Source organism: Furipterus horrens, unplaced genomic scaffold (assembly GCF_987537825.1).
Source record: "Furipterus horrens unplaced genomic scaffold, mFurHor1.1.pri manual_scaffold_4, whole genome shotgun sequence".
NCBI classification, from domain to species: Eukaryota; Metazoa; Chordata; class Mammalia; order Chiroptera; family Furipteridae; genus Furipterus; species Furipterus horrens.
The window spans coordinates 132,242,478-132,252,788 of record NW_028327174.1 but is presented as its reverse complement, the minus strand read 5'-3'; the positions used below and the strand labels follow the sequence as shown (position 1 = coordinate 132,252,788).

Below are 10,311 nucleotides of genomic sequence, written 5' to 3'. Positions count from 1 at the left end.
TTGACTGGGCTTAGGAATGCCCAGATAACTGGTAAAACATTACTTCTGGCTGTGTCTCTGAGGGTGTTTTTGGAAGAGATTACCATTTAAGTCAATAGACTGAGTAAAGAGTATCTCCTATCACCAATATGGGTGAACATACTCCACTCCCTTGAGGGTCCAGATAGAACAAAAAGGCAGAGGAAAAGCATGTTGCCTTCTCTCTTCTTGAGCTGTGACTTTCATTTTCTCCTGCCCTCAGACATGTTAGCTCCTGATTCTTTGGCTTTTGAATTCCAGAACATACACCAGTGGGTCCTCCTGACTTTCAGGCCTTTGGGCTCTGCCTGAATGATATCACTGGCTTTCCTGATTCTCCAGTTTGTAGACTTCATATTGTGGCATATCACAGCCTCTATAATATTATTTCCATAATAAATCTCTCCTTGCATATCTATGTCTACATATCCTGTTCATTCTATTTCTTTGAAGAACCCTGACTGATACAGGTTTTGGTAATGAAAGTAGTTCTAGAGTAACAGAATTATAAGGATGAATTTGCTCAATTGGTTGCGAGATTTCTGGAACTGGTTTTGTAATCTGATTAGATGTAAAGATGCTAATGACTATTTCTGGTAGTACTGTAAAGAGTATACTGATAGTCCATGTTGTGAAGTATTTATAGAGTTATGTAAAAATTTTGCATTAGATATTCCTAATCAACCACTTATGAGAAGCAAGAAGTTAGGTGATTTTGTATGATACTTTCAAATATTTTTTGAATACTAGGGAACCTGATCAGGCTGATTTGTTGCCCCTATGTTGCTGGACAAAGTAGTGAAAAAAAGGATGAGCTCAGGGATTCAAATTCACAGCTCACACCTTGCATACATGACTTAAGAGCTTCAAGGTGTGCCTTGCAGAAAAGCCTTATTTCCTGTAGCTGCAGCGGTGACACTGCTGAAAATCAAACATGTCATTCTGACATTGGCTCCGTTACAATGCAAATTGAGTTCCTATTCTTGTAAGGTTTCTATTGTTAAAGTGAGGGCATTAATTAGGAATGAATGGATCCTGTAAACAGGGATGGGGATGTGTGGGAGAACCCTGATGGAGCTGGGGACATTGAGCCCTTAAATCTTGATGTGTCTTCTTTGTCAATGGTTGAGGTCTCTCCACCCACAGCAAAACTGGTTTCCTTAAAACACAGTGGAAGAGGTTCAGAAGAAACTTTCACCAACACTTTGTTTGAGGAATAAATTTGTGAAGGGGGCCCCCAGCATCCTTGAAGAGCTGTGATCTCCCCCTGTAGGCCAGACCTAACAGTAGGAACCATAGCCACACAATTGGAAACTTGAATGCTTTGTAGTTTCATTTATAATTTATGAATTATTTAGAACATGATTTTTACAATTTAAATATATGAAATAGTTTATCACTTGTTAGTTTTTAACTTTATTACCCATAATATGAAAATGACCCTTCATTATATTTTTTGGAATTTACTGAAATTTTCTTTTTGGTCTTTGTGTAACACAATTATGTAAATATATATACTAATTCTAAAATCTCAGAAGCTTAATGAAATAAGTTTTCAGGTGAAAGCTTTATGAAATATAAAATAGATGCATCAAATCAAAGGTGTCTTCAGTATTCTGACATTCCTGGATATTGCTATCCCAATATTAGACAGAAAAGGAAGAGGTTGGAGGACTGATTTTAAAATTTATACATGTCAGACCTAGAATGACTTCCAATACTAACATTTTATTGGCCAGAATTCTCTTATATAGCCACACCTAAATGTAGAGAAGACTGGGAAATGTCGTCTAGTCATGTATTCAGAGGAAATAGGGATTTGATTAGGAGAAAACCAGCTATTGTCTGCCAAGTGCATTGTTAAATTTTATAAATGATCCATCTGTGTTAGAATGAAGAAAAAAAAATACATGGATAGAGGGTTAATACAACTAATATTAATAATTTAAAGTTACTTATTCTACAAATTTGTAACTGTGTTAAGATTTTTTTCTTTAGCTTTATCAGATTCTGAGACAGGTGTGTTTAACTTTCTCATGATGATTTTGGAAGTTGTATCAATATTGTTTTCCTTTATACCAATGTTATGTTTTTAGGTTCATACAATTTATTGTTGCTATATATTCTGCTATTTAGTGCTTTTATTATTATATGATATCATTCCTTATTCTTGTTAATGATCTTTGGTGTAAATATACTCACACTTAATATTAATAATGCAATACATGCTTTCTTTTGGTTATGTTTTGCTTGGTGGTCAATTCTTTTATCACCCATTTAGCTTGTTATGTTTTTTTAGGATTGTCTCTTATAAGTAGCTTATAATTAGAATGTAAAATATTCAGTCTACTATTTAATCTTTTGATTAATGCATTTATTTTATTTTTATTTAATTTTATTTTTATAGTGTTTTCTATTTGCCATGTGCCCTGCTTCTTCTTTATTTATTACTTGCTTCTGTTGGATCAATGGGATTTTACTTATCCCCCTTTACTTTCTTTGCAAATGTGGGTATTGTTTATTCCATTTTCATCCCTTAAGAATAACATTCAAATCTCAAATATTTCATAACAAAGTATAAAGTTATCAGGTGTTTGTGTATGATACACACTATTTGCAACCATTGCTTTTATCTAAATTCTTCTGATCTTTCATTATTTGTTTCCCTTTTAAATGCAAATATTTAATTCCCTTTTCTTTTTAAACACAAAGCTATTTTATTTTACAGTCAATATTTAATTACATTAATATATGCTTATGAGATTTCTCTGAAACTTTGCTTCTTGAATTTTTTTCTACCTTTATTACATAATATTTTGTGCCACTAAGAGAAATAATGAGATTCTTAACAGCTGAAGTAAGTTCAGGGAATAAAAAAGGTTTTTCTTCCTTGTGATTTTTCCTGGTTGCTCCTATCTTACTTTCCAGAGTTTTTGTTTTCTGGATAGTCTTGTATTTTCTGGGACCAAGAAGATAAATAATATTACTGGTGAGGTTTCATTTTCCTTATTTTGAAATATTATAACCAATTAATGAAGGAATTTGAGATTTGACTTTATAAAGGAAGTGATATTATTTGAAAATAACTACATATGAGAGGTTTCTAAAGGACTAATTTTTTTTAACTTCAAAGAAACCACCATAATGGGTATTCAAATATAGTTTCATGTTGTTGGGGAATAAGTCAATAATAATAATTTACAATTTCCTTGAGAGTCAATGTGTTAACTTTCCCTGATAGTTGCCGTTTTAATTAAAGACTTGTGATTTTGCAATGATTGAGTTTTTATTTTTATTAAAATAACTGTTGATTATTTCCTGCACTGTCTTAGAAGTTCTTGCAAATGCACTAGGATAAGAAAGACAAATAATTGGAGTAAGTAGTAGGAAACAAAATATAAAACATTGTTCTGTGATAAAATTGAAAACCTATAAAGTATGAAAGATTTTAGTCTAAAAAATAAAATTAAGAAACATGTTTATTAAGCAACTGGATATGGAATGACTATCTAAAAATCAATGAGTATTTATTTTATGTTATGTAGGTGTTAAAGACTTAGAAGTAGAAAGAAATGAATAGGTAGATAGCTAAAACAACACATAAGCATTCAACAGAGAAAGGATAAGTTTGGGAAAATACTTATATTTGCAAGGGATATGCTATTGTTTAGGGCCTCTTTTAAATTGACAAGAAAAAGGGAACTCAAAGTTAGCAGAGTACATAAATAGGTCACCAGAGGGCCATTGAAACAGCACTGGATCACTTGAAAAGATGTTGAGGCACTAGTAGGTCGTCATCGGCAGCCGTCCGTCTCGAGAGACGATGGTGTAGCTTCTTAAGAGTCTATCTGCACCGCCGAGAATGGCTGTGCAGTCCGACTCGGGAGTGACATGGTATCTGTCTCCTCCCGTGTTGAATCGACATCTTGCGATGATGCTGGAGTGTCCTCTCCAGTGAAGCTGAAGCTACAGAGCCTGGGCAGGGTGATATGGAGGGTCTGCTGTTGCCCATGCAGCAGACCCCCCCTCTCTTCGCAGCTGAAGGGTCCAAGGGAAAGACGGAGTCAATACAGCTTGGCTTCAGGTGCGCCGCAGGAGTTGCCGGTGTTGACTACAACGTCAGACCGCCTTAGGGACTCCGGCTCCGGATTTTCTGTCGGGGTTTACTCCCTTAGCCTTTCCCCTGAAGAGGTATGCCGCAAGGCAGCGGAGGTTTTTTGGAGTCAGAGTTTTCCTTCTCTGATGTGCCCTGACTGGAAGATCGAACCAGCGACACTTAGCTCGCAGGCCGACGCTCAATCCACTGAGCCAAACCAGCCAGGGGGACACTAGTAGGTAAAGGTTGATTATTATATAATCAAACAGGCAAAACATGAGATATATACAACCTGTTACTAGTGGGGATGTAGCAAACATAGACTATTGGATATTACTGGTATGGTTGCAAATTATTACAGCTTTCTATTGTATTAATTATATTTTAAAGTATGTACAACTTTCACTTCAGATATCTCAATTTTCTTATGAAAGAAACTATTAATAAGTCAAGATATGTTTATACAAATGTTTATTGCAGCATTATTCATAGTTACAAAAAAGTAAATGAAGAGTGTCCCAAATAAAGGAATGTTGTAAAAATTATGGTACCATCACACATGGTATCGTGTATAACTACCAAAAACAGTGAACAGACTTTTACCAATTAGCCTAAAATGATTTCCACAAGTAGGTGTGAAGACCAACATGTATTAAAGTGTGCATAATTTTTAATTGCAAAAAATTACAGGTGTAAATATATTTTTCTATGTGGTATACATTAATTTATAACTATTTAGGTTTTACTAAAGCAATGAAATATATATTCTAATTCATTCACCTAGATTTTCTAGTGTGGAATGATGAGATTGGAGTAGGAAAGGAGAGGGAAGGGGACAATAAACTTATGGGACAAGAAATTGAAAAGGTTGCACTAAAACAAACACAAAATCACACAAAATTTAGCAAGTATGTTATCCCATTTATATAATTAGTTACAATGAAAAATAAAATGATATACAGGCAGTAATATAATTAATAGTATGAGTGAGGTTAATATGTCTCAAGATTTTTTGATAAAATGAACTTTATGGGAAATGATAGATTCTAACAACACTCTTTTTGAGAATTTTTAACGTGAAGTTCAAATTTAGCAACTGAGAAATATCAGAGTTCAGGTTCCTCCCAGTTTCATTCCCATTCATCCAATATTTCATTAATATAACAGCAACATCAAGCAAGCACTCAAAGATCTAGAGGGGTGAAAGATATATAAACAATTCTACCCACTCACAAAGCAGGACTCCCAAATCTATTTCTCTGCTGCTGTACTGTGGTGTTTACCTTTTGAAATAAGCTTCCAGAATAAAAGCAAACAAAATTGAATAGAAAGTTCTTATGTTTTAGACTCAGCCAGACTTCAGTTTTATTCTAGGTTTTGCCACTACTATCTGTAATCAAGAATCGTCGGCAGCCGTCCGTCTCGAGAGACAATGGTGTAGCTTCTTAAGAGTCTATCTGCACCGCCGAGAATGGCTGTGCAGTCCGACTCGGGAGTGACATGGTATCTGTCTCCTCCCGTGTTGAATCGACATCATGCGATGACACTGAAGCTACAGAGCCTGGGCAGGCTAATCAAGAATATTTTATGACAATAACCCCATATTTATCCTCTCTCCATTAATCCAGCTATTGTGTCTATGTCTGCAGCTGTCAGTACCAATCAGATAGCCAGCCACCAAAAGAGTATGTCATAGTCTAGATGACTAACTGTGTGACCTTGAGTTAGTGCTTCCTCATCTCTAACATGGAGATAATAACAATATTACAAGACTGTTGCAAAAAATCAATTAGGTAATAGATGTAAAGCACAAATTAAGCTACTATACATTAAGAATGTTCATTAGAAACACTTTAAACAATCAGAAATTCATATACAATTCAGTCGTGGAGCATAGAGTTAGGGGAAATGTTGAGCAAACCTCAACTACTCAGAACTAATATTTTGGACATTGTGGTGTATGTGTACGATATCATGATGAAAATGAAATGTTAGTATCATCAAGAAAATTGTCCACATTAAACCTAATGATATATGTGGAAACAGTAACAAAATGAAATTATAGAAATAAAAGACAGCCTTAGAAATTTACACTTATTCTAATTACAGCCATTAATGTTACCAACCAAGCATTTTTATTAAATCATACAAAGTATTTTTATGTCCATTGCAACCTATCAGCATTACTTTCTTTACATCTCCAAATAAATAATTTGCTCTCTTATTGCTTCCTTGCCTCAAGATATCAATAAGGTTTTTTACTAGAGAAAATCTAAGTTCTATTTCAGTTTAAAATACTTGATTGTATGACCACAAAAGAACTTAATTCCCAGTTTTCTACTCTGAGTCAACAATTTAGAGAATTATGAAAGACCTCCTCTCTCTATGTATTTATTTCCTGATTCCCAAATCTTTCTTATCTTTCTCATCTGTCATTCCTATTAATTCTTCAAGTTTATTCTCTGAGTATTTCTTTAATGATCTTCACATTGCCTTCATTTTCTTCCAATGAGTTACACAAATATGGAATCTAGAGTAGAGAAACAAGATAATTTCAACTTCAGTATCAGCAGCCCAACTCTCCAAGAATAAATATACAATTATTTTTTTCTTTCCTGGATAACTCTTAAAAAGTTTTTCTCATATTTCACTGTATCTCCTCCATTTCTCTTGTTTTGGCTTTTATCCCATCAAACTTCCATTCACTTCCTTCCTGTCAGTATCATATTCTAAAGTTTAAAATGATTTTTTCCCTTATTTCCATTGAAAAGAATGGGAATATTGGGCAGTCTTTTTGCCAGAGAAACTCTTGACCCCGTGTCTGTTTGTAGGTAGGAAAACTCACAGTAACAAAGCAGTTCCCAATATTACAACTTCTGCTATCGATATCAGAAATAGTGTAATTTCTCGATTCTCAGGCATCCTTGAATCCTCTTCTGGAAGGAGAAAGGGGAAATTAGAAAGTGAGTTTTAGAGAAGAAAAATAGTAACTTAAGAACTTTATGCATAATAGAAGATTCTTTTTAGCCTCAAACTGTTTGCTGTGTTCACCACTTCAATCACTGTTTCTGATTACTGTGATCTTTATTATTCTCAGACCCTTAGGCTCTATGAAAATGTTGCCCTTACTGCTGCTAGTCTAATTTCTCTAGCTTTAGTCCAGATCTTGTATTTTTCAGCCCTTCAACTGGTCCAGTGCCCAGTAATTCATATTGGTATACAAATTGTGCCCAACATTTTAGCTTGTATTTGTAACATAAGCATTACCTGCATAGAAGATTTTCAACAAACATTTTTTGAATAAACCAATGAACAGTTCATTATCTTGATCACTGATCCCTCAAAATCACAATCTTTGTTACCTCCACAATATTCTCCTTTGAAGCACTGGGTGGTGATATGAAGACAGGTCCAACAATCCAAGACAGGACCTTCGGTTATGACTGATGAAGAGAAGAAAAGGAATTGGAGGGAGGCTATGACAGGACCTTCGGTTATGACTGATGAAGAGAAGAAAAGGAATTGGAGGGAGGCTATGGCATGGAGTTTCCTTAGCTCATACATCTGTGGATTCCTTTCCCCTCTCGTATTCAAGTTTTCTGATGGATCAAAACTGTCTGTAATTTAAATTAGGTCTTAGGGGAAGAAGAGGGAAAAATGTTGCCTTAGCTTACATTGGTTCTATGTGTTGTAAACTATACTTTAGGAGGCCTCTGAGCACCTCCAAACTCTGTGAGGGATCTAAGGTTTCATAAGGTAGATTTGGTTGTCAGATATATTGACATTCCTTCTTAGAACCACAACTGAAGGAATTGGGTTCTCAGTGGGACAAGTAGGAGAGAAAAAGTCATACAGAAGAAAGAAGATGGGAAAATTGAAAACGAAAACCTCAAGGCAGAATATGTACAATAGTCACCACAATCTTCAGAACAAGCTAAAAGAGAATCAGAAAGTCTAATGAGCTTAGAATCAATCAACTTGGAGTTTGTTATATTTATATCCAACTAGTCTTCATCCAATTAGCCATTAACTTCCAACTACCCTTTCTCCCATTCTAAATCACTGTAATACGAAACCACATTCCTCCTCTCACTCATCATTTTCTATTCCTTTCACATACTTTCACTGTTATTAGATACACATTTTTTTATTACTAAGTTCAGAGAAGTGCTTTAATATTCCTATCAGTTTGGATTCCAGGTTTTGGCGAACATCAAGAAGCTGGCCTTGAAGGATAAAGACACCTAAGAGGGAGTGGAAGGAACAGAAGATAAGAGAGGCCATTCCCTTCAGGATTTAATCACGATCATTTTGCCTTGTTTTCCCCAGGAATCTTTCCTCATCTTTGCTTGGGCAATACAATCTTTTGACATTGAAACAGAACCTCACCTCTCCATGTTTCATTGCCCATTTTATGAAGTTCATTCTTCAGCCATGTTTTCAAACTGACAACCTTTTGAACAGCTAGAAAGGAGAGGTAAATGTACATGTGGGGGGATAATTATACCTGTGGAAGATATTATGTAGACCCAGGTGTTCTCATCCCTGCCTCCCTTTAACACCCAAAACTCTCAGGGACTCGAGCTTTCCTCACCCAACACCTGAAGCATCTTGTTCCCATGGGAGACATTGAAGCTTAAATTGATCATCTCCTTAACCTGCCATTCAAGCAGTTGAGTTCGGCCAGGGACTTCTGAGGGTATCAGCTTTGCCAACAAGGACTTAATATCCTCTTTAAATTTGGGGTCACATTGCAAGCAGCCTTTGGCTCCATGGAAGACTGCTAGGGACAGAGGCAGGAGCAGGAACAACCATATGTCTCCCATTTCTTTGTCATATCCTCCCTCTTGCCAACAGCAGGTTGTCCTGGCAACTAGTTCACCTAGTTCCCTTTCCTTCAAAAATCCAGGAATAAGAATCTTGTCCAGGATAGTTTGACTTTACCTTCCCCTCCATTTTCATCCCCCTTGTGGGCAGTTTTATTTCCCCATGATTTTCAGTTGTTTTCTGACATTTATTCTTCATTCCTAAGAGAGGAAACTGCCAGCTAAGGAGCAGATACCTGAGTTCCGAGTGTAGGACACAAAGAGAACTCTTGGGCTCACACAAGCAGAGTTCCATGCAGGGCAGTGCCTTAGAAAAAGGTTTCCTTTAGCTCTCTCCCTTACTTAGTCCTTAGTAAATTCCCACATCCCTCCTGACCATTTGGGTAGTCTCTCAAGCTCAGAGACTGCTTAAATGAAACTCTGCTTCTATAGAGGAGGTGAAAGCCCAGAATATCGAGTTCCTGGGTGTCCCAGTCCCTGGTGGTAGCAGTATCATTGAAAATTATCAGCAGGTGTCTGGATATCACTGATATCATTGATAACAATAATTTTGATATAATCGATTTTTTAAAAGAAATTAAGGCTAAGCTGCCTTTGTTTGTAGGATGATTTTTCCAGCCATTTTAAATAACTTTTTAATATAATTCTTCTTATGAAGAGTCTGGAGCAAGGAGGCTAGAAACAACAGTGGAGGGATATATGATGAGTAAGTATCCAGTAACACTCAGGGTACTTTCTCAGGCTCAGCTTGAAAGTATTGCTGTTAAAGTATGTGACATATAAGAAAATAACCACAGTCATCAGGGGCTTATCTCTTAGGCCACCTATATGGAAGGTGGCCAAATAAACATGTGTTTCTTTCAGTTTAAAGCTGTTTGAATAAGAATGTAATTTGTTCTTTGAAGAAATTAAGGCTGCTTTGCAGACATTTTAGGGTGCTAGTTACCACTTTTATAATATATTGCTTGTATGACTATTAACTAAAGAAACTAGGAAATCCTAAAAGTTTAGTGGTAGAATTTAGACCTAAGGTATGGGAGAGTCATGTAGTAGAAGGTTATGAGGCAAATTAAAAGAACTACCACTAATAATTGTTCCTACCATGTTCCAGATATGTGCTAAACCCTTCATATAGATTATTGCAAGTCCTCATAGCACAGAAACACTTTGAGAGATTATCTCTATTTTATAGATAAGAACCTGAGGTTTTGAGATGTGAAACAATCCTCATTGTCAAATAATTTAGTAGCTATGAAATCAAGATTCAAACTCATATCTATCTGATTTCAGACTCTATAAACTTCAACAATTACCTCTCAAAATTTTCTAGGATGATACCAAAAGTGATCTCTTGGAATCTCATAATCAGAA

General features: G+C 35.7%; 1 protein-coding gene across 1 annotated transcript; it reads right to left on the bottom strand.

The window, feature by feature from the left end:
* Nucleotides 1–6,505: 6,505 nt before the first annotated feature.
* Nucleotides 6,506–8,940, bottom strand: IZUMO3 (IZUMO family member 3). The gene is given in 7 exon segments (XM_090275794.1): nt 6,506–6,644; nt 6,960–7,050; nt 7,477–7,557; nt 8,031–8,048; nt 8,269–8,358; nt 8,504–8,578; nt 8,709–8,940. Coding segments are annotated over 7 exon segments (726 nt in total).
* Nucleotides 8,941–10,311: the final 1,371 nt, after the last annotated feature.